General features: G+C 28.8%; 4 protein-coding genes across 6 annotated transcripts; 2 read left to right on the top strand and 2 right to left on the bottom strand.

Moving 5' to 3' along the window:
• Nucleotides 1–627: 627 nt before the first annotated feature.
• On the top strand, nucleotides 628–6,805 carry LOC105830095 (probable transaldolase). Of its 2 annotated transcripts, XM_028191423.2 has the most exons (7): nucleotides 628–1,168; nucleotides 2,983–3,132; nucleotides 3,545–3,668; nucleotides 4,955–5,194; nucleotides 5,772–5,897; nucleotides 5,992–6,128; nucleotides 6,298–6,805. In XM_028191423.2, the coding sequence occupies exons 3-7, from the start codon at nucleotides 3,547–3,549 to the stop codon at nucleotides 6,570–6,572; spliced, it is 900 nt and encodes a 299-aa protein (XP_028047224.1). In that variant the 5' UTR covers nucleotides 628–1,168; nucleotides 2,983–3,132; nucleotides 3,545–3,546; the 3' UTR covers nucleotides 6,573–6,805. The 2 variants fall into 2 exon arrangements, with proteins under 2 accessions (XP_028047224.1, XP_012524704.1); XM_012669250.3 differs by lacking the exon at nucleotides 2,983–3,132 and having other exon boundaries at nucleotides 629–1,168.
• Nucleotides 6,806–9,514: 2,709 nt separating this feature from the next.
• LOC105830114 (PBAN-type neuropeptides) lies at nucleotides 9,515–12,586 on the bottom strand. The gene is made up of 3 exons (XM_012669281.2): nucleotides 12,062–12,586; nucleotides 11,096–11,338; nucleotides 9,515–9,852 (listed from the first exon to the last, which is right to left on the bottom strand). The coding sequence occupies exons 1-3, from the start codon at nucleotides 12,153–12,155 to the stop codon at nucleotides 9,662–9,664; spliced, it is 528 nt and encodes a 175-aa protein (XP_012524735.1). The 5' UTR covers nucleotides 12,156–12,586; the 3' UTR covers nucleotides 9,515–9,661.
• A 2,090-nt stretch (nucleotides 12,587–14,676) lies between these two features.
• Nucleotides 14,677–17,435, bottom strand: LOC105827842 (cytochrome P450 9e2-like). The gene has a single exon (XM_036294175.1). The coding sequence runs from the start codon at nucleotides 16,976–16,978 to the stop codon at nucleotides 15,458–15,460; it is 1,521 nt and encodes a 506-aa protein (XP_036150068.1). The 5' UTR covers nucleotides 16,979–17,435; the 3' UTR covers nucleotides 14,677–15,457.
• Nucleotides 17,436–18,127: 692 nt separating this feature from the next.
• LOC118647979 (sulfotransferase 1C4-like) lies at nucleotides 18,128–24,265 on the top strand. Of its 2 annotated transcripts, none has more exons than XM_036294176.1 (6): nucleotides 18,128–18,713; nucleotides 18,934–19,033; nucleotides 19,786–19,969; nucleotides 20,257–20,377; nucleotides 20,472–20,566; nucleotides 22,319–24,265. In XM_036294176.1, exons 1-6 carry the CDS (start codon nucleotides 18,506–18,508, stop codon nucleotides 22,619–22,621), a joined length of 1,011 nt encoding a protein of 336 aa, XP_036150069.1. In that variant the 5' UTR covers nucleotides 18,128–18,505; the 3' UTR covers nucleotides 22,622–24,265. The 2 variants fall into 2 exon arrangements, with proteins under 2 accessions (XP_036150069.1, XP_036150070.1); XM_036294177.1 differs by having other exon boundaries at nucleotides 18,130–18,713; nucleotides 19,786–19,951.
• The last annotated feature ends 114 nt before the right edge of the window (nucleotides 24,266–24,379 follow it).

Genomic DNA, 24,379 nt, shown 5'->3' with positions numbered 1-24,379 from the left:
ACTCAAAATTAAATATTGAATGCTACAAGCATAGGACTGCTCTACACATAGTAACTTTTACAATTTATTTCATTTGTTTCTCATTATTAGTGTAGAGGAACTAATTTTATTGCAGTCAGCTTCAAATAGAAAACAGGAAAAATAAATAAAAATAGTAAATATAAACTTTTTGCAAGAATTAAACAAGTTCAGAAGTTCTTTTTTTTTATTAGATTCTTAGAAGTTTAATTAAATTTATTGCGCCCTTATATTTTTTATTATATATGTTTGGAGAAAAATTATATTTATACTTATTATACTTAATTATTATACTATATGTTTATATTTTGTTAATTTATATATTGTATATTATTATATACAATTAGCAATTTGAAACAGAATGTTTTGTTTCTTAAAAGTTTAACTTTTTAGATCTGCTTGATTTTTATAAGAAGCCCTTCAATTAAAATTTAGGTACATGTAATATCGCGGTACATTAAATCTTTACAATATTGATTTTTATACTTTTTAATTATTATGAAATATAATTATACTTAATAAATATAACAAACAAACAAAAAACCACGCAACAGGTCAGTTAAGATAAAAGGATAGCTAAATGAATGGATGGAGGGATGAGTGTACTAGGAAAGATTGTAAACCCTTGGCAAGTGTAGTGCTGAAGTGAATAAAGATTCTATTCTATTCTATTCTAATAAACATAAACGAAAATAAGGTGGGATCCCGGTGATCCAAACGATGTGGACCAGTCATCGTAAAATTAAAAATCGCTTCTCGCAAAGTACGCGCATTCGTGAATTTTATTTTTGCGCGGTTGACGAGCGGTTGGCTAGCCTGTCGTCGAACTTCAACCGGCTCTATTCGACACATTCCTATTTTTCAAACGTACTGATTGAGTGTCGAGAGCAGAGAGTCTTTCGGCCCGCCAGAAACTCTCTATCGAGTGGCCAATCGTCGTGTTCGACGGAACTATCGTATGACTCGAGATATCAGTGTTTACGGAGCACTCGTATAAGTGAGACGTTGAAATTTTTCATCACACGCGCGTACGCATAAATACCTACAGCGACCATGAGCGAACCTCAGTCGAAGAAATCGAAGAACATGAGTTCGTTGAGTCAATTGAAGGAATTCACCACAGTCGTCGCCGACACTGGCGACTTTCAAGGTAAAATCCGTTGAAATTCGAATTCGATTAGAAGCGACGTAGATACTCATTAGTTACGTCATGTGGGAAGGGGGATTCGCAAAGCGGTAGAGGAGGACGGGATCTTGCAACGCTTGCACTTTTTTCGCGCGCGTTCCACGTGACCTCTGAATAATGATCACGCTTATGATAATAAGGTTCGTTTTTCTTTTTTTCTTCACTTGATTATTTCGAAGATGTTCGAGTTCCTCATTTATTTCTTTTCGTGTATACATATTTGATATCATCTCGATGTAATGTGAAATATCGTAGTTATTCAGAAGCATTAACAAATTGATAAATTATAAAAATTTTTCTTTGAATTCTTCACATAGTATTTCAGAATTTTTATATAATTGTATAACTTTTCAAAAAATTCTGTAGATTTTTTATGTGAATTAAAACATTTTTAAGAAAAGCTGAGAAAAATTACATTATTTCTAGAATTCTTATGTAAATTCTCTGAAATATTTTAAGATTTTTTATTTTATATTTCTGAAAAAACCTTAATTATTAACATTCAAAAAAAGATGAGTCCAAGAATGGCTAATTTCGATCACAAATGCACACCTTTAAAACCTATGCAGTTATTATAATTTTGAAAATCTATACATTCCTGAATTTGAAAGTTTATTTTATTTAACCAGAAAAACTTGGAAAACTTTTAAAAAATAATAAAGTAGATTGTTTTTAAACGCTTTAGAAAAAAACTCACTTTGTTTTTAATGAACAATAATAGATTTCAAAACTAATGGCATATATTTACATATATTTAACACATGTTAGACTATTAAATATTGTAAGATACCAGGAAGATCTAAATATATAAACAGATGTTCTAAAAAGATCAAGATCTTGAAAAATTTTGAAAAATATATGAGTACAAAAAAGTTTCAGACAAAAATTGGAAAGTTTAAAAAGATTTATTTACTGATCTTTTCAGTTTAACCTTGGATAGTATTATCAACAAGGTCAAGACAAGGTCATCTTGAATTTTTTAAATAAAATTTTCTTATTTTTTATTGCCTATTCTTACAGCTTTTTTCGAGACCTTTTAATAACATCATAAATATTAATAATTTATAAATGTATAGATTTTTTGGTCCAAATGTATTGACTTTCAAAATTTTGAATGCGTATGTTTCAAGTCAATATGTTTCAAAAGTATCCATTCTTGTGTAAAATTGGTTATTTTTTAACTCTTTTAAACTGCTTTAAGATATTTTTATTTTAAACAAGTGATTAATAAATTTGAAAAATATGAAAAAATAATGTTAAACACTTGACAATAAAATTAAAGTATTATTTATTTTACCCAAGTTTTAAGAGTGTAACTTTGTTAAAAATGATTATAGTGAAACTTTTAAGAAATATTTTACAACTTAAAATTTATATTTTTTAGATTAATTTTAATAAAGGATTTACTGATTTTGACAAAGCTACACGAATATAAATAAAGATAAATCTAATTTTTTACAAACTTTACAAAAATTCATAACTTGAATTAAACACGTACATAAATGCCGTTTACAGTTTACAGAAAACGTGAATCTTTATCTTTAATTTGTTCAGTATTATGTAATTTCTTTTTCACTGAGTTACTCAATATTGAAGCAAAAGAAATCACTTTTTGCTTCTATGTAAAAAAAGTTTTCCACACTTAATGACTACACTTCGTTGCATTAACTACATAGTATTACGATGATAATACATTATGATGATACATAAATCATTAACGGTAACGCATTCTTGATTCACATAAATGTAAACACACGATTTTGATTTATTCTTTTTAGATTCGCAATTTTTATCGCGATTTCTCGTGGAATTTCTTCGAAAGATTGTCCGAAAAATCGAACGATGTTGAATAAATTTATTTGTGCAATTGATAAAACACGGAAATTAGTTGCACACATGCAAAATACTGTGATTCTTATTTGCTGAAGGTGACCTCTAATTCTATACCACTTCTATCCTTGATAGAGACAAATCTAACGGAAGCGTTTAATCCTTAGATGCTTAAGAAGAGTAACTTTGTTTCCTACATTATTTTGCTTTCTTTTTGTTTCAATCAAGTTGGTAACCGTGCGTTCAGCTATAAAAGTTTTTAATATTATTTTTAAATTGTTTGAAACGTCTAGAAACATTTACGACACTAAATTACAAAGAAAACTCTGGAAGACTTAAGTTATCCCAAGTCATTACATAGGTTTTATTATTAGCTTGGGTATCTAAGGCTTAAACATTGTTTAGTAAATAAATAATATATAGATGTGAATGTAATAATCGAAATAAAAGGAAAATAATCACGAATAATGCATTAATAATAATATTATATTATTGTTTTTATTATTATAGCTATGGAGCAGTTTAAGCCCACGGATGCAACAACAAATCCCTCGTTGATTCTTGCTGCTGCTAATCAAAAGAAATATGCTCATTTAATCGAGAAAGCCGCGGAATGTGGAAAAAAGTCTGGATCGTAAGTACATTTGTTATAATACTTAATCAGCAAAATGTTAGCAGAATATCGACAGATTAGTAACAGATTTGATAAGAAAATGTTAGCAGATTGTCTTTGTTTAATATCACATTCTATGAAAAATTCTATGAAAATCTGTTCAAAAATTATTTGTGAAAAATAGAAATGTTATCAACGCAGTTATAACAATTATATACAATAAATGTTTAATACATTTAAAAGTATATGCAGTATATAATGATTCAATGTATTCAAAAGCTAAAGTTGCATATCAAAAACATGTTATGTTTAAGTCATATTAATTACATTCTTGTAAATATATTCATAATATCAGTAACACAGAGTCAGCAGTCATAGAGTCTTGGAAATACAGAAATAATAGATAAAATATATAAGATGTAATACAGTATAATTGGTAGACTGTTTTATTGCAACTTGAGCATACCAAGTTTTTGTTAAAGTCTGTTCGATTTCTGCTGCTAGTATACTATCAGATTGTGTCGCACAGGTTCTACTCACTTTCTGCAGCCAATCAAGTTTTGTCAGAAGGGTTTGCTTGATTTCTGCTGGTAGATCTGGTGACATAGAATGTCAACAGAACGTTAGCAGAATGTTTCATGTGCCTTCAAGTGAGATTAATCTACTAACATTTGCTGATGAAATTATTGCTAGTCTGCCGACATTCTGTTAACATTTTGCTGACTAAGTAACCTTCCAGGTAACTGTACAATTACGTAAACATGGTTGTAAGTGATTATAAAATGTTGTAAGACGTGAGTAAAGCCGCTATTATTAGTTGCAAGATGTGTCATGAAAGATGATTGAATTTTATCTTCCATTCTCACAATAGCGTTGCTAAGAATGAACCAATCAAAGAGGACTGTTATATTACCATTATTTATATAGGAATCGTATATTTACTCCTTTATAAATTATTTGTTGTGCATCATTCACTACTGCTACTATTACTTCTATAATCTTACAACCACATTTATGTAATTGTGGAATGGGCTTATAACGTAAGTCTTTTAAAATATTATTAACGAATCATAGAGTTGAATTAGTATTTTAAGACATTATTTAAGACGGTCTTAAAATAAGATTCAACTATGAATACAAATATTTTATAATTGTTAGGCAACTTACATAAAACCACTTACTTGAATTATTGTTCAAGCTATTAATTTTCTTGTTGTGTTATTAGATGTCATGTTTTAATAGACTTAATATTTATAATTATATGTGATATTTTAAATATTATTTAACATAGAGATTCTTTCTTCCAGCACTTTGGCAGAACAAGTTGAAGCAGCCCTTGATATTACATGTGTTCTATTTGGCAAAGAGATCTTAAATATAATTCCAGGGAGAGTTTCTACAGAGGTGGACGCTAGATTGTCGTTTAACAAAGAGGGTAGTATCGAGAAAGCAAAAAGATTGATTGCTTTGTATGAAGGACTTGGAGTGAGCAAGGAACGCATCTTGATTAAGCTTGCATCGACTTGGGAAGGCATTCAAGCAGCAAAGTAAATAAGAAAACAAATTAAAATATGCATAAGTTAAAATATTTATATTAGAACAATAGAATCTTCTTAACAATTGTTGTTTTATATATAAACAAGAAATTTTACTCTTATTTTTACATAAAACAAAGATAACCCTATTTATATAAAATTTTATTTTCTTTAAAGATTTTGAATCTATAATCTTAAATTTTAGCAAAATACATTTTTATTTTAATATTAATTATTTATATAAAGTGCACAATATAAATGATACTTTTAATAATAATAGCAAAAAATTAAAAAATTTTAATTGTGAATTTAAAGATATTGTTATTTTTTTCCAATGTTTTTTCCTTTTAACTCACTAAACTTAGTGAATAAAAAGAAGATATTTTTTAAATAAAACTATATAAATTTTTTATATAAGTATATAAATTAGGTTTTTAATATAATTTTGCAATATAATTTTATTTCAATATTTAACATACATAAAAAAAAAATATTTTTTTGAAGCAAAACATCCTTCTTTTTATCTGTATGTATTTTATACTCGTTAATGAACATGTCCCGTTAATAATCTTTTTTTTTTTTAATTTAGAGAATTGGAAGAAAACTATGGAATTCACTGCAACTTGACGTTGTTGTTCTCTTTTGCCCAGGCTGTTGCTTGCGCAGAAGCTGGAGTTACTCTTATTTCGCCGTTTGTTGGTAGAATTCTTGACTGGTAAATATTTTAATTTTATTTATAAATTATTTTTATTGCACACGCGCGCGCGCGCGCGTGTGTGTGTGTGTAAATTAAAATAAAAATTCTATAGGTATGTGACAAATGGAGATAAAAAATCTTACGAGGCTAAGGAGGATCCAGGCGTTATTTCTGTTACGAAAATTTATAATTATTATAAAAAATTTGGATACAAAACGGTTGTGATGGGTGCTTCATTCAGAAACGTTGGCAAGTATTTTAAATCATATTTATATAATATGTATATTATAGCTTTATATTATTATATATTTTTATTTTTTTAATGTAAATTATAAAAAGTACAATAATACGAAATGTAGAGAAATATTATTATTGACTTAATTTTGTTATTCTTTAATTTAAACATTTTGATTATTAGGTGAAATTAGGGAACTTGCCGGTTGTGACTTGCTTACTATAAGTCCTAAATTATTGGAAGAATTGGAGAAGAGTAATGAGCCCGTACGCAAAGTATTAAATGCGGAATCGGCGAAAAAGTGTGATCTTCAAAAGATAAGCCTAGATGAAGCTGAGTTTAGATGGCTTTTAAATGAAGATCAAATGGCGACCGATAAGTTATGCGAAGGTATTCGTAAATTCGCCGTTGATGTACGCAAGCTTGAGAAACTACTGCAGGAAAAAATCCAAAATTAAAATTGACAGCATTAAAATGACAGCAGAACTTGACAATGCCTTTAGGTATGTACAACGACATAATAATTTATAAAGGCATAATATTAAATGTACAAATACATTCCTGTTATTAACAATATGTATAAAATAATTATTTTTAATAATTAACTTGCGTGTGAAAAATGTAAAAAAAAGAATAAGTGGAAGGAATAAAGGTTACTTATATCCAAATAAAATTACTTTTTAAGATAAAAGAAAGGCATTGCGTGCGTGCACGCACGTACGTACCTCTAAGGAAAATATCATTATATTATATAAATCCAAGTGGTGATATTTTAATTTTACACTGTTCTTATTTTTTTACAAAATGCAAATGTGAAATCACAAGAAATTATTACCTATTTAAATAAAGGAACAAAAATTTATCTTCTCTACAAGAGTAAAATATAAAGAAAATGCGTCAACTATTTGAATAGATGTTTATACAAACTAAGAAAATTATTATTTATTATTACTTTTTAATATTAAAATGTTACATTCAATAATATGAATATAATGAAATATTTTAAGCATTTCGATTAATATTATATAGAAACTAAAAAAGCATAATAAAGATAAATCTTATTGAAACAAACTTGGCGCTGTTATAGAAAATAATAAAAACAATTTATTGTAATATAAACATCATAAATTGTTCATAATTGTTAATTTTTTACAATCATTACTAATTTTTTATACCTGAGTCAAATTTTTAAATAAAATTTTTGTAAAAATTCATAAAATATTAAAAATTACATTTTATATTGCACATTTTATAACATTGTATATTTCCTTTTTTCTCTCATTCTCTTTTTTAAACTTTTTCTCTAGGTTTAAATATTGATAATTATATAATAATAATAATAATAATAATAATAATAATAATAATAATAATAATTAATAGTATATGTTCTTCGATCCTTTTCTATCTCTCTCAATATAAATTCACATTTCTTTTTCTTTTTTTCTTCTATTCTTCGTATTTTTAAGCTTTATATAAGTTTAATAGTGTCCTATTTCTTCTTTTTTTCTCTTTTACTTTTGACTATTCGATGAACAAAATAGACGATCTTAACTTGCATTGACTATTTGTACGGAGTAAAAATAAATTATTTTACTTGTTCTTTGGGAAATATAAAAAAAACTTAAGATTTAGCTATTCATCAATTTTATCTACGTCAATATGTAAAATTGCAGAAAATTTCAAATAATTTCAATTTTTCACATTTTATGTTACAATTCTGAAAAATTCTATAATATGTATAATATAAAATGTTTCAAATAATAATAATTTAAATATTATAAACATTTATTAAAATATTACATAAATATTTTTGTGATTATAGATTAATTGCAAATATAAAAATTTATCATAAATATCAAAAATATTTATGTACCTGATGTGTATATGAAAATATTACTTAAAATATTTATTTTTAAATAATTTAATTTATTTATTAAATATCTTGATAATTAAATTGTTAAACAAAGGCGATCTTGTGGTCTTTTATATATTTTTATGTTAGTTATATTTTAATTTATATTTCATTTGTTTTTAGTAAATTTTGTTGTTTTAGTTTGTTTATATTTCTATAAAAATTATTTTCCTGAAGAAACTCGTGAAGATGAGTCAAAGAATTTTTCCTTGCAAAAGCATTTGGTGTTAGCTTGTTATAAATATTGCGATCAGCGTTAATATTCCGAGATTCATTGAAGGTATTTTTTTTTCTGACGCATTTTATGAGCAATCTTCGATATACTGATACAGTACACGTTGAAAAGAAGTGCAAACTAGAAGCTATCTGCTCCGCCTTGCTGTTTTACGATTATGATCGTCTTCTACTTTGCCACATGGCTCGTTGGTAGTTTCAGTACAGGAGTTCTCGTTGTAGGTATCCTCTCTGCCTTTTTCTTCTTTCGTTCCTACTTTCTCTTGAAAAATATATTTCAATCCTTTCGAGATGCTTGAAATAGCATCTATTCTTTTTTCATGTATGTACATTCTTGTTCAAATTTGTGCAATATATGGATACTTCATTAGTGACATACAGTTTATATGAGTTGGAGATATTAACTTTACAAAAAAAAAATTATTATTTGGTATCTAGATCCGTTGTAAAAACCAAATAGACAGTCTTATTTTTATCTTTATGTCAACATTCGAATTTATATATCTATTAATTGCTAATTTTTCTCTCTCATTCCTAAAAGTTAGTTATTAAAGATAAAATATATTTGCTGAGATACAACTTTATTTGGTAATATAAAATTAAAAGCGTGCTTTATTCGAGTAGCTAAAAAAGTGGCAACTATTTCTCAATCTTTGCGACTTGCGAGAACCAATAAGCGTTGAGTTTTATATACAAATTTGGTACTCATTGGTTGTCGCAAATTGTAACTGACTGCTTGTGACTAATGTAGAACAGCCTTTAAATTGCCCCATTAAATCGTAAGGGCGTGAATACAGACTTTTGCATAAGAGAATCAATTAGAATCGTCTATTTCCCTCTCCGGGATAGAAGTAAAGGTCTCTGGTTTATTTTCTTATGCTTTATATATTATATGCAAAAAGCTGTGCTCTCGCCAGTCTCGTCTTGTCCAGGGGGAAATGGCAGGTCGGATAGACATTGAATCGATATCTTTTTAAAGACACATTTTAGCCGACATAGCTATAATTTTAGCTTCGGTGACAAATCCTTTTTCTGCACGATATACTTATTAATCTTGTTGCATCTCGTTGCACTTTGTTTACAAAATCTTTTAGTCTCATAGTGTAATAATGGCAACAAAATAATCAATAAAAAAGTTTTATTGTAACTCTAGGCTTAAAATTACGTGGACTAGTCAGGTTTATTGGAAAATAAATTTATAGAGATTTTTTGGTAATTCTAATTTTTAAGACGCTAAAAAAGAACAACAATTAGTTTCGCAATACAAATATACTTTATTTTTCTATATCTTACATATAATCTGTGTCGTAATTGTGGTTGTCGTTTCATCAAGATCATCACAATCGCGCAAGTCTACAACATCATGCTTTATCCTTTCATGATCTTTTAATTTGGATTGGCCTACAGTTTTCGTAATACGTTGCGTAATTGACGACCGAGTCTCGGCGACGGTATCCAGGGAAGTCGTCGTCCTAAACGAGGCGGACGGTCGTCTTCGTCGACCTCGTACGCGTCTCCGTAGGAGAATAGATCCTCGCCTGATCCTCGTCCCAAACGCGGTGTAAATTGAGGCGGTAGTCTCTTATCACTAGCTGAAATTTAATTTTGGTGGTTACAATTGTGGGAAAAATTAGACAATTACATTAAACTTTGAAAATCGCGGAGTAATGAAGTAATGGATTTTGTGATGTAAAATACCAAGAATAATTTGTTTGCTTTTTTTTTTCTAAATAAATTTTCAAATAAAACTTCATGGCTGGAAGAGAATCAATAAGGAGATTGATTTTTTGGTTTTAATAGTTTAGTTTTAAGTGAAAAGTAAATTAAAGAAATGGTTGTAGAAGCGAATGATTGTTACTGGCAATTTTAACGATTTATAAAAATTATTTTATTTTCTGTTTTTATAACTTAACTTTTACCTGTACATAAATCTACAAGACGTACATGTAATTTTATAACTGTCATTATAGTTTTGTCAAAGAAGTTTTTTTAATAGATATTATTTAATTATTAAATGTTTACTATACAAAGTAGGATGCAAACATAAAATTATGTTACGTTGAGAACAAAAGTTGTAAAATTGACTAAATTTTTTCCCTTAAATAAATTTCTTTAATTTCAGTTATTTGTTAAGTATTCAGTTTATTTATTCAGTTTTTAATCAAAAACTGCAGTTCAAGTATATCATTCTCGTTACTTAGTTGTCGTAGTAGCACTCAAATATCGTTTAATAATTTAATTTAATTTAACTCACTTAATTTTATTTTTACTATTTTTTCTGCGTAACTTTTATTGCGTGAATCCTCAGAAGACGGAGGATAAATACCAGAATTGTCTTGAATTTATAATACATAAATACTTGAATTAAAGAAATTTAATTTTTTTACTGTGTTTTAAGACAAAAATGTCGGTGCGCAATTCACACGATAGTAAAAATCACAAAAATTATTACTTAGCATCAAGATCTGTAGACCAATACATTTTTTTCTTTATATTTGACATTTTTGGTCGAACCCTAATTTTAGTTATTAATGTTAATTTTTTTATTTTATAAACGTTTCTTTATTCTGTGTATTTAAATAACCGTGTATTTAAATAATTCTTTAATTTACACATTTACATATGTATTACCTTAATACATAAAAGCTTGAAATAAAGAAATTTAAGTTAACAACATTTTTCTCAACGTATAACGAAAACTAACAATAATGCTGATTAAATCTGATTGTGACAGACAAAAAGAATTATTGGAATTTTATATAGGCAAGATAACGTACAAGTTTTAATTTTTTTTATTCTTAACGATAAATTGTTCCAACAAATTTGTATTCTCACCCGGAATCGTAATAACCGCCCAACGTACACCATCCAACGCGTTCGCTAGGACTTCGATCTCTGGACTCACTTCCTGTTTCTCGTCCGATCTGCGTCGTTTTCCTAAACGCGGGCCAAACCACATGCCGCTGGTGATGTCCTGCGTGGTGCGCTTGATACATTTACCCTCGATACACGATCCGAAATCGTTGCTTGGCGATCTGTCGTTACTCGATCCGCTGTTCGAGCCGATCTCCCTCGATTCTGCGAACGCGCGGTTAATAAAGCGATCGGGACTTAAGGATGTATTACACCTATTTTCAAAATAATGAAAAAATTATGAAAAAATTACAAATTGTTTTATATTGTATTTGAAAATATAAAAAATTTTGATGATAATTTTCTATCAAAATACAAAGTTACTTTAATAAGTAGAAATGTGTGCTCTAATAAAAATATATTAAAAAGTAATGACAAAAGTTTGAATCTTTTATATATCTTTAATTATTCAAGCTTATTGATAGATAGAAAGATTAGTTGTTTTGCATATAAACAAAATTATTTATTATTATGGTTTATTTATTTATTTACAGAATTTTTTTATTTATATATGTGCAGAAGATAAGCTTAAAATCATAAGATTCTACATAAATTATTTTGAGCACTTCAAGAACTTATTAAAAAATTGAAATATTTCATTATTTTTAAAATTTTAGTATTATAATAACAATATTAAATAAATAATCTATAAGAATGTATTATTTAATAAAAATAAAATGTTATAAATATAATTTAACTTTCATACACAGAATGTTTTTGACATTACGTACAATATCGTTCTTTCTACTCATAATATATTACATCTAATGTTAGGCACTCTGTACAATTTATTTATATTATAAATATATTATTATTACATATGTAAAAAAATGGGTGTAATACATTCTTAACAGTTGCGTGTCTAGTCACCGTAAAAATCGGTATTACCGTATTCACCGGAAGCACGAGACCCCAAGCAGAACAGCATTACTACAATGTAGATGATAGTTATGTGGCTGATGGGATTCCCGGTGGCAACCATCTCGAACACGTCGCTCCGCGAAGCTCCACAGCAATATAATGTCGGGCCAGTGATCCTCGGGGTTTTATAGGGGTGCGTCGAAGTTAGCGTAGTTGCACGAACGTCGACGTTGTTTTTCTATCTCATTGTGTTTCATCTCTTTTCGCATCCCCCGAGGCCAATCACGATCGCTTGCGAGAAACAATTCGTCTTTATTTGAAAGCTCGGCTGACTGTCCTACATACGCAATAAGGTTCCTGGATTCAGGATTTACACGCAAGTGAATCCTAAGAACGCACCCACGCACGGGACAGCTATCTTCGTCCTCGGAAAAAAACGTTGGCGGGTTTGCATTAATTCTTTCGGTTTTATTTTATGAATGGAGTTATCGTATCATTTTCTTCGCGCGAAAAAATAAAAACGTGTATTTTATTATAATTTATGAATAAACTTAATTTTACTGCATAGTAAATTGTAACTTTTGAAAATTTATCTTGTAACGTAAAAGGAATTATATATATTTTATATTAATAATTATATATTAATAAAGACAAAAACAAGATGTCTTATTATTTTATATAATTAATAATAATAAGGTTAAAAATAATTATATACATAATTATTAATTTCTGTTTCAATTTTTTCTTATAATTGATTATTATATTATTAACTGATTTAATGTATGTAAATTAATTTTTAATGAAGAAATACGTTCAATATTTTACTATTGCAACAGATAATAGTTGCAAAAAACAAACTTTAAAATATTTTAAATAATGCTACAATATAAATTAATGTTTCTTGAATTATATTAATATAAATATTTTATATGCAAACTTTGTATTTGAAAACATTTTGCAACTACATTATCTTGCCTTATTAATGTGATTTAAATTGAGAACATAATTAAGAGAAACAATTAAGTTGCAATATAATTCAAGTCTCGCATTTACTTTGGAGATTTACGAAATTAGTTTAAGTCAATTATAAACAACATGCGCGCGCGCGCGCACGCACACACACACACACACACACACACACACACACACACACACACACACACACACACACACACACACACATACATATTTATTACAAATCTTGTTTTTCACTTGTGCGTATTTCTCATACCCCACGTAGCGTAACAAATGACTGTGACTGCCTGCCGGCCGATTGAACGAACAATTAATCTTAGATTTAACTTGTCGATTGCCAAGCTTAATTCGGCGATCAATGAGTTCGCATTCTTTGCACTCTCTCTATAAAAGTGTTGGATTAGTCGAGAACCGACATTACCCTAGAATTGCGCTGTATTCTTGGAAATATAATGAATTTTGTTTATACTTATTTATTATTTATTACCTTATTTTACATGCATATACATATAATGTTATTAAGCCGGAAAAAATGTTTTATATAAAAACATAATATATAAATATATAAAAATATGTTCATATTATGTTTATATTAGTCTCCTTTTTTTTGTCAAATTTCTGTTTGATATAAAAAATAATAATCTTACTGAAAAGATAGATACTAATTAAAAAGTAATTTTTGCACTGTTTTTTTTTTAAAAGCTAAGTATGAAAAATTGTCCATATATAATTATATATATTCCGGAATATATATGATTATATATGGACAATTTTTCATACTTAGCTTTTTTAAAAAAAATAATGCAAAAATTATTTTTTTAATTAGTGTTTATTTTTTTAGTAGGGCTATTATTTTTCAAACAAATTTAACAAAAGACAGAAGACTAATATAAATTATTTTTTTTAATTAGTTTTTATCCTTTCAGTATGACTATATCATTTTTTTTTTATCAAACAGAAATTTTACAAAAGAAAGGAGACTAATATAAACATATATGGACATATTGTAGTAAACTTTAACAAAAGTATTTAATCTTATTACTTTCTTCTTCATTTTTTAGTTATTTAGTTATAATCACCAATTATAATTGCATTTAGATGGTACGGTTGGGCAGTAACTCGTTACTTATAACAACGTTACTTATAGCAAAGTAATAGTGAAAGTTAATATTTACTTTATTTCAGTATATCTGTAATTGTATTTTAATTCTATTTTTTTATCCGTAATTGTAACCAATGAACCAACCTAGGTAACAAACACAAGTTATTTTGACGTCAAATTTTGATCACGTTTTAAAATGTATACATGTGTCAAATGTATAACGCACACATAAGTATATTTTACTTAAGACGCGCAATTAGGGTGAACGGCTCTACACATGGACGTCATGGTTTTTCAGTGAGATTTAAGTGAGTCACACTCGTCCTACGCTGATTATATGTGCGCCATCGTACTTTCAATACTTGTCAAAGCAAACAAACGCTTGCTTCATACGTTTTTATCGCGATGTGTATTTGGTAGATATACGACGTAAGAGCACTTGCATCCGCAAAGTCGAATGTGCGCTACAAAAATCTTCCCACATAACAATATTTTTTAATGCCCGATGTCTTCTTCGTCCATATCGAAGAGATTATTCATGATTTCGGCAGTGACAATTAAGTTCTATTGTGCCAACATTGATTAGTGTAATATGAAAAATATATAATTACAATCTCTGTTCCTCTTTGGCTTATTATACAGTATTGCTACATTTTTATAATTAATAATACACAATAATATAGTAAATGTTACATAACTTTAAATCTAAAATTTAATGAACAACACTTTAATGAATATAATCATTATATTTTATTTTAAAATATTAATTATTAACAGTTATTGTATATAATGTAAATCGATGGCCATATTACCATCTTTTTCTCTACTGTATTAATAATTCTTGTGTTTTGTTAATTATAGTGTGTTTAATCAACAAACATACTGAATTGATTAATATTATATTAAGACGTTATATAAAGTTACCTTTTATATTCAATTGCAAGACATAAGAAAAAAAAATATATATATATATATTTTTTTTAAGTAAAGAGCTATACATTTTTTTTCTTTATTCGTCCTTTTTAGAGTATAATTGACCAAGATTTATATTATCTCGCCAAAATAGAACTAAATTCTAAAAGATAAATTAAAAATTTTATTGCTGTTTGGATGTGAATTTTTAATTAAGTATAAGCGAAAACTATTTCAAACTATTCTAAAAAATATGAACAGCTGAATGAATGAATATTTGTCAGTTTATATAAACATATTGTTTAAAAATCTTTTGCGTAAACATGAACATGTTATCACTTCAATTATTTAAAAAATATACGTAACAAAATATTCGACATTTGAAATGAAATATATATGCTACATCACTATTCGTCGTATCCGTTTGATAAATATTACGTAACCGGAATTTTCTGACTCCTTGCTCGCAACTTCAACCAGAAACCTCCGTCCGCTGTCATGCTCAATGTCTTCTTTAATACCATTGGAACTTTGGTTTTAATGTCGGGTTCAAGATCGCAATGCCATAGTAGATAGAACAGCATGATTTTTATTTCCATTAGAGCGAATCGATTACCTATGCAAATTCTGGGCCCGATACCGAATGGTAGATACACCGAGTTGTCCACACTGCCGTTAAGGAATCTTTCTGGATCGAACTTGTCTGGATGCGGATAGTATTTTGGATCGCGATGCAGAGAATAAGTTGGAAACCATATGAAATCTCCAGGCTTTATAGTGATCGGTTTGCCATCCGGAGTCACTGGTGGCAATTCAGTGTTTTTAACGCATACTCTGTTAAGAAAATGTGCTAACGGATACAATCTGTTACTCTCATTTACCACGGCGTCTAAATACTTCATGCCATTAATAGCCTCGTAGGTAGGATTACCATTGGTCTGTCTGAGAACGTCCTCGATTTCTTCTCTCAATTTGCGCTGAACATCAGGATTAACACCAATTTCGTTCGTTATGAAACACATAGTTGTTGATACAGAATCAAATCCGGCAAGAAAGAAAACGAACGCTTGGGCAGTCATCTCGTTGATGTCGAATTTGGGTCCGATATTCTTATTTCTGGTTTCCATCATCAGCTGAATCATGTCTGGACGAATAATTCCTTGTTCATCCCTGGCCTTAACTGTGTTAGCAACGATATCTTTGAAAAACTTCTCTACTTTTGGACCAAACATTCGTATCTTGAAGAGATTTGCCAGGAATGGAAAATTTTTATGCATGAAAAACGCGAAAGTTAACCAAGCTCCCCCAAAATTCATTGCTCTAGTGCCAATCATGAAGAATTCATTGTTCGGATGTTTGAAAGAATCCACACTGATGCCAAAGGCGCACGAGGCTATCGTGTCGTTAGCATATTTGCTAAGTATACTTTTCATATCATATGTTTTCCCGATTTTTCCAGATTCCGTTGCCACAAAATTAGCAAAATTCTCCGCACACTGACTCATGAGTTCAAACATCATTTTCATTTTGCTGGATGTGAAACTAGGACTAAGGAGCTTTCGCATCTCGCGCCAATAATCCCCTCGCAGACTAAACAGATTTCTGCTGGCTATCGGATCGAGAGTTTCATTCACTAAATCACTATGATCGCAAAAGTTGTCGAATTGTTTGATAGCGATCGTAGAAATTAGTTCCGGATCACGGATAACAAAGGTTGGTGTGGAAAAGTCATAGAAGCCGAAGTATTTTGCGTTTGGAAAGAGATTGTATAATTTTAGTAGAAGGTCCGGATGGCTTATACGGCGAAAAATAAAAGGTGCCATGTTACCCAACAATGGAATAGGTTTCACATGCGGAATCTTCAGTCGTTCGAAATAAGTCAATTTGCCAAGCACAAAATAATATAAACAAATACTTGCTGTCAGAATAGTTAAAACTAAAGTAGACGTCTCCATTGTGACAGGAATCTTCAGATTAGTGATTATATGAGCAAAAAACGTTTCTATGAGATTTCTAGCTGTCGATAGTTTTTGTTTCAGATTGATGAATCAATTTCCACATTTGTTAAAGTATTAGTTAGGCGTAAATAAAAATCGCAGCTATGTTAAAGCCTTTTGTTGAAAAACGTTTAACTTAATAAATTGGCTAACAATGCGACGTATACACTGTGCATAACATTGTGCTACTGACTACTATCCGTATTTACGATAAAATATCATTGGAAGTACATCACATATAAGAATGTTATATAAAACATTCAATATGACTTAATTAAAATAGTTGTTATCTACGCATATGTTGCGCACGCACTCCAACAACGCGAACTTTGATTTTAATCCGAAGGCCTATCCAGTAATATACGTTCTGTTAGTTTGATAATTGTTATTTTCTTAAGATGATCACGGCGCACTTTGCCATTTTTGATGGCATATTTTATCAATATGCGATAGTTAGAAATCAATTTTTATTTTAGCTTTTATACTTCAACAATATCATTTAATATTTTGTGATAATGCAATAGATACTATATCTTCTAATAATTTACATAAACAATTTACATTTACATAAACTATTGCAACATTATTGCAAAAATTTTCCAAATATAAATTTTGAAACAAAATAAATAATTCTTTTCTAGGAAATATCTGATAAAAAATTATTATTTAATTTCAGTAAATGTTAACTTTTAGTAAGATTATTAAGATTGATTACAAAAACTATATTTGAAAGAGAATACATTTTCTTGAAAGAAGAATTTAAATTTATTCTATACAAAATAAAAGTACAATATAAAACGCAATATTGATAATGATCTGATTACAGATCGAAACGTTTATTTGTTATAGTTATCAATATAATATATTTACTACAACAATATTTTGCAGTGGCTCATTTGCCTTATTTTCTATTATTTTTTTAATTATTATTCTATTAAAAATAATTAATATTCTCAAAGTACCTACTTAACCTTTTATTACAAACTAAATTATAATTATCTAAATTATCAAAACTATAATTATTCTTAGTAACAAAATTTGACTTTTCTATAGCAACATTATTTATTTAACACTTACTTTCTGACTTAATCTTTTTTATTATACATTTAGTTTAAAGTAATCCTAATTAATTAATTCTATTAATTTAAAAAGTATTTTTTCTGAAACACAACAGTAGAATATAATGTTACAAAGTCTTGATTTATTGATTGACTTACAAAGTCTTGATTTATTTTATATTTCATCGAAATATTTATCGATTTGCTATATTCAAAAAATAATATTTAAATATGAATATAAAATTATACGTAATATTTTCGTTCTCATTTATGTAAACACATTGAGCAGTCTGTCACAAAGTGAACAAGTTTATGTATACATCTCCGCAATAGTTTGTTTTCTGTGATTATTAGTCATAAAGGCAGTGTCAAGTGAGACTCCAAACATTACAGTCGACTTTGTAGGCAAGAAGGCTGCTACTAAAGCATGTCTTTTAAGGATTTAATAGTAAAACGTGTCGAGGGTGAACTAGCGACTGCATTATTAAAATTCTTTCCACTTCACAAACGTGGCTTTGTTAAAGTCGGTCAGAAAAAATGGTTCCTGCCGTATAGGTATGTTGAAGATGGCGATAAGATATATAATTTTGAAGTTCGTGCAGATGATACATGGATTGTTACCTATCCTAGATCAGGTAAATTGTTTTTCTATTAAATTAAACATTCAGATATCATGCAATGCTTTTTAACTTTTCGTATATTTGAAAAAAGATAAGAAAAATACGATATATATTTGTTAAATATAAATAATAAATTTAAAACTTTTATTTACGCGCGAAGGTGATGTTCTTTCTAACGTTCAAAATATATGTTAAGAAAAAAATACTAATCAAATTTATATACTATATTAATTAGGTACAACGATGACACAGGAACTTATATGGCTGGTGGCAAACAATATGAATTTTAATGAAGCACATCAGAGATATTTATTGGAGAGATTTCCCTTTGTAGAGTACAGTATAATATATATTATATACATGTTTTATTTTAAAAACTAAAGTTATTATAAGATATATTAAAATAAAATTAATATATACATGAATCAGTAAACAATGTATTTTAAGGAAAAATGTTTTAAACACATAATCTATGAAAAACAAATGTGGAAAACAAATAAAATAAAATAAAAAAAAATATATATATATCATTATGTTTTAAATGGAGTTATGTGGAATTTTTGTATGGAATTTAAATAAAACTTCTCATATAAAGAATCCTGTGATTCTGCATATAGAAGTATTAATGTAAAATTGTAAGAAAATAGACAGTTTTTTAAGTGTTTTATATTACATTATGTAAATCATAGATTAATTAATGTAAAGAAAACACATAACTGCTTTTAAAGAAATTATGCAATTTGCAATATGCACATATTTGTGAAAAGCTAGTTGTCTTATTTACAAAAATTGATTTGTTATTTGCTTTATGCATACGTAAAAAAGTGAGACACAATTAATCCATAATAATTTATATTGTTCTATACTTTTAGAACTAAAAATTAAAATTTCTAAAGGATTTTGTCAGATCAGAGTCCGTTTTAGATGTAATAAAAAATATACAAAATTTGATCTTTACTTCTATTTTTATATTATTTCTATTTTTTTGGTATGATATACATGTGTATATAATAATATAGAATAAAATAATTGTTATCTTTTCATCATAAAACACTTTTCTATATCAGAGAAATGTTTCTTTATTTAGAATAGGAGCAATATTAGATGACCACATGGTACCACAATACATTCCTGACAGGATTAATACAAAAAAACATAGTTTCAAATTTGTACAAGATCAGCTTTCGCCGCGTTTCATTAAAAGTCACTTGCCATTCGAGTTGTTACCGACAGTTGTAAATAGCACTTGCAAGGTATATTTTGAATATTTTGTAAGTTGAACGCATATTATATACTAAACATATATAAACGCTATATTAAAAAAAACAGGAAAAAATAATCAACTTTAGGAAAAAATTAAAAAATTAACAACATTTTTCAAAATTTGCTTTTAAACTCGTCAAAAAATTTATCATGTATATACATATAGTATAGAGTTCTTGCATTCAATTGATTTAAATAATGTGTAGAAACAAATTATTTTTGTATTTTCATTTATGTATCAAAGGAATATATTATAGAAAGCGAAGACAATTTTTTAAAGCTATTTTTGTTATAGATTATCTATGTTGCAAGAAATCCAAAGGATGTAGCAGTCTCATATTACATTTTCCATAAACATTTCATGGATTTTCAAGGAACTTTCGAACAATTTTGTAATAATTTTATGAATAACAATGGTAAGTGCAAAATATTTGTAATAACGATTAGTTTTTTTCAACTTAATGTACTCTTTCTCAGCCGCTTTAAGATTCTAATCTTCTGTAATTTCAGTATTATGGAGCCCATATTGGGAACATGTGAAGGAAGCTTGGAAAATGAGACACAGAGCAAATATGATGTTTATCTTCTATGAAGATCTGATAAAGGTGAGGAAATTTAATTACTACAAAAAATTTTCTATATAAAATAAGAAATTTTTTTTTATACATTATCCGACATAAGTTATTTTGGTTCTGGAAAGGGGAAAAAAATAATTTTCCAATTCTAGATAATACTTTAATCTTCGAATATGGTTGACTCTAAAATGCAATATTCCTTTTGTCACGGAAACGATGTAATATTACGGGGAGAGACCGGGAGAGACGGAAAGAAACGGGAAGAGACCGGGAAAGACGGGGAGAGACCGGGAGAGACGGGAAGAGACGGGGAGTGACGGGGAGAGACCGGGAGAGACGGAGAGAGACCGGGAGAGACGGAGAGAAACGGGAAGAGACCGGGAGAGACGGGGAGAGACCGGGAGAGACGGGAAGAGACGGGGAGTGACGGGGAGAGACCGGGAGAGACGGAGAGAGACCGGGAGAGACGGAGAGAAACGGGAAGAGACCGGGAGAGACGGGGAGAGACCGGGAGAGACGGGAAGAGACGGGGAGTGACGGGGAGAGACCGGGAGAGACGGAGAGAGACCGGGAGAGACGGAGAGAAACGGGGAGAGACCGGGAGAGACGGGGAGAGACGGGGAGAAACCGGGAGAGACCATGAGAGACGGGGAGAGACCGGGAGAGACCGGGAGAGACGGGGAGAGACGGGGAGAAACGGGTAGAGACCGGGAGAGACGGGGAGAGACGGGAGAGACCGGGAGAGGTGAAGAATGTTTCTATCGTGTTTAAATTAAGGTAATAAGAAAAATAAAGGTGGCTGTTATTTTATTGAAAAAAGGAACTTATTTAAAACAGTCTTTTGAATGGATTTCTAAATCCATGGCAGCTTTTAGAAAAAAAAGTTAGAAGTACGTGAATAAATGAATATTAGATTTATTAAAGATAGATAAATGCTTATTCAAAAATAAAATAAAAAGAGCAACAGTAAAGCAAGGCTCTTGAAAGTTGAACAACGGAAGCAAAGAAAATTTGAAAAAAAACGTAGCATAAGAATAGAGAGCCATAGCAACGCGTGGCAGGGCATAGCTAGTAAACAAATAAAATAGAAAGAAAAGCGATTTAAAGAAAATGTAATTTCTTGAAAAGTATTTAAGATTAGAGACTGAATATTTTTCACATGTTAAAATATAATATATATTATTTCAGAATATTTTTAAACCTATTTTAAACTAAATGAACTAGTGTACGACGTACACTGATTTATCTCTATTTGTTATTATAAATTTATTATTTTGAATTTTTGAAATCTTATATAAATAAGCTAAATGACAGACTCCGTTACATGGCTCCGTTAATTCAGGCACAACCTCATAATAGAAAAGCGTTATATAATTATGAAATGAATTAAAAATCTAAATAATAAAATACATTGTTATATATTAAACAACAAAATTCATAAAATTAAAATGCTAAAATTGAACATTAAAAAAATAAAGGCAATTTAGGAATTAGAAATTAAAAATAAAGAGTTTATTTAAGAAATATAGTACTTTGTGTAACAAAGGCATGCAGAAAGTCGGCTTTTTTAGCATTTTTTTAGAATATGTCTACTTGCACGAATGCTAAAAGCCGATTCATCTGTGTGGCACACAATATTTTTTGTCAATTTCTTCCGTTTACCAAGTAATTTAAAATAAAAAAAATATTTCTTTATCTTTAAATGCCAAATTGGAAAAGGCGACTACTGAGAAGGTTAAAGATAATACGGTTTAAAATTAAAGTTTTTTTCTTTTTGCATAGAATTTACCGAGGAACATAAAAGAAATTGCTGCATTCTTTGATAAAACTTACAATGATGAACAAATCAATAAGTTAGTGGAGCATTTGAAAATAGAGAATTTCCGCAAGAATCCTATGGTCAATCATCCAAGTCCGGACAAAACGATGAAACCGGATATGTTTATTCGGCAAGGAAAGACGGATAGTTGGAAAGAAATATTAGCACCAGAGATCGAGGACAGATTTAATAAATGGATTACCGACAATTTAAAGGACACGGATTTAACTTTTCCAAATTTAGTTGAACAATACAAGCAATTGTAGTTACAATTTATAAATGTTTTGTTTTAACTATATTTTAAAGAAGTAGGCTTATTTACTGATATAAAGAGAGATTTAACGAATAGATCGTTAGCAATTTAAAGGATACGGATTTAGCTTTTCAAAGTTAGATTTGTAGAATAATATAAGCAGTTGTAATTGTAATTTATAAATGTTTTGTTTAATTATGTTTTAAATAAGCAGGCCTACTTATAATAAATAAACTCTTACACAAACGACTTTTATTATTACAGTTTTTATCTTCTAATAGATAACTTAAATCATGCAGAAAAATGTTTTTACCTGTTTTTTTACACGTTTCATCATTTTTATCTTTATTATCATATTTTTATCTTTATTATCATATTGACATGTACGTTATCTTACGGTAACTCTCGCAAAATCTGTTTATGTACAATATAAATAAATTTTCGGCTTGCCTAATGTGTTTAATTAAAAAAGCTAATTTTCGGTTAAATTAAATCAGTCCGCAGGTTAAACAGATTTCTGCTGGCTATCGAATCGAGAGTTTTATTCACGAAATCATTATTATCGCAAAATTTATCGAATTATTTAATAGCGATTGTAGAAATTAGTTCCGAATCACGGATAATAAAGATTGGTTTTGAAACATCATATAGAAGCCAAAATATCTTACGTTTGGGAAGAGATTACATAATTTTAGTAGAAGATCCGAATGGCTTATACAGCAAAAAATAAAAGGTGCCATGTTGCCCAACAATGGAATAGGTTGCACATGCGGAATATTCAGCCGTTCAAAGTAAATTAATTTGTGAAGCACAAAATAATATAAATAAATACTTGCTGTCAAAATAATTAAAAGTAAAGTAGACGTCTCCATCGTGACAGAAATCTCCAGATTAGTGATTATATGAGCAGAAAACGTTTCTATGAGATTTTTAGCTGTTAATAGTTTTTGTTTCAGATTGATAAATTAATTTCCACATTTGTTAGAGTAGTATCAGTTAGGTTAGTCTCCATAGGAATACATGGGTCTGGTGTACAGGCTAGACTACTTTTTTGTGTGGCTGTGTTATTAATATTCTCAAAGTACCTACTTAATTTTTTATTACAAACTAAATCCTAATTATTTAAATCATCTAAATCATAATTATTCTTACAATTAGCGTCATTTGTCCATCGCCGGACCTTGCGACCTCCCACTACTCCGCGCCGGGCCGTGTCCACCGTCGCGTCGTGACTCGTGCGCCCACGACAAAACACGTGCTTTCCCGGTGTTTTGCACGGTATTTTTGTGTGCATATCACGTGAAACGTTTGTATACGTTTATGCGGATGTTTATATTTTGCATACGACACAAGCGAATAAATTTAGCATGTAGATTATATATATTAATATGCAAGTATTAAGTCAAAATTATTTTTTTTGTACTATTTTTGATACTGATTGAACTGATTAATCTTTGTGCAAACGCCACCTCGACTATGATATTTTTTAAATATAATTGTGCAATTTAATAAGGAAAACTATTTGTTTAATTTATCAAGAGATATAGATAAAAATAAAGTCTAAATTTTATAGATAATATTATCTAATGAAGAATGGCACGATAAAATTGAGAAACATTCTTCGAAATTTTTTTTTAATTTTAATGTTTCCAAAAAATATTTTATTTATATAAATTTAATTCCGTTAACATAAAAGGCTTCCGGATGAATATCGTGATATTGCAACCTGCTATATGGATATGTGAAACGTCGGGTTGTAAAGTAAAATATG

Source organism: Monomorium pharaonis, chromosome 11 (assembly GCF_013373865.1).
Source record: "Monomorium pharaonis isolate MP-MQ-018 chromosome 11, ASM1337386v2, whole genome shotgun sequence".
Taxonomy (NCBI): domain Eukaryota; kingdom Metazoa; phylum Arthropoda; class Insecta; order Hymenoptera; family Formicidae; genus Monomorium; species Monomorium pharaonis.
The sequence above is the reverse complement of the archived record's forward strand: the minus strand, read 5'-3'. Positions and strand labels throughout refer to the sequence as shown.

Coding starts and splice junctions, on each gene's coding strand:
- LOC105827842 (XM_036294175.1), bottom strand. CDS start 16,978: ATGGAGACGTCTACTTTAGTTTTAACTATTCTGACAGCAAGTATTTGT.
- LOC118647979 (XM_036294176.1), top strand. CDS start 18,506: ATGTCTTTTAAGGATTTAATAGTAAAACGTGTCGAGGGTGAACTAGCG. Junction 19,034..19,785: donor GAGAGATTTCCCTTTGTAGA/GTACAGTATAAT, acceptor TTCTTTATTTAG/AATAGGAGCAATATTAGATG. Junction 20,378..20,471: donor TAATTTTATGAATAACAATG/GTAAGTGCAAAA, acceptor CTGTAATTTCAG/TATTATGGAGCCCATATTGG.
- LOC105830114 (XM_012669281.2), bottom strand. CDS start 12,155: ATGGTTGCCACCGGGAATCCCATCAGCCACATAACTATCATCTACATT. Junction 11,339..12,061: donor TCGTGCTTCCGGTGAATACG/GTAATACCGATT, acceptor GCGCGTTCGCAG/AATCGAGGGAGATCGGCTCG. Junction 9,853..11,095: donor GGCGGTTATTACGATTCCGG/GTGAGAATACAA, acceptor ATTAAATTTCAG/CTAGTGATAAGAGACTACCG.
- LOC105830095 (XM_012669250.3), top strand. CDS start 1,072: ATGAGCGAACCTCAGTCGAAGAAATCGAAGAACATGAGTTCGTTGAGT. Junction 3,669..4,954: donor TGTGGAAAAAAGTCTGGATC/GTAAGTACATTT, acceptor TCTTTCTTCCAG/CACTTTGGCAGAACAAGTTG. Junction 5,195..5,771: donor GAAGGCATTCAAGCAGCAAA/GTAAATAAGAAA, acceptor TTTTTAATTTAG/AGAATTGGAAGAAAACTATG.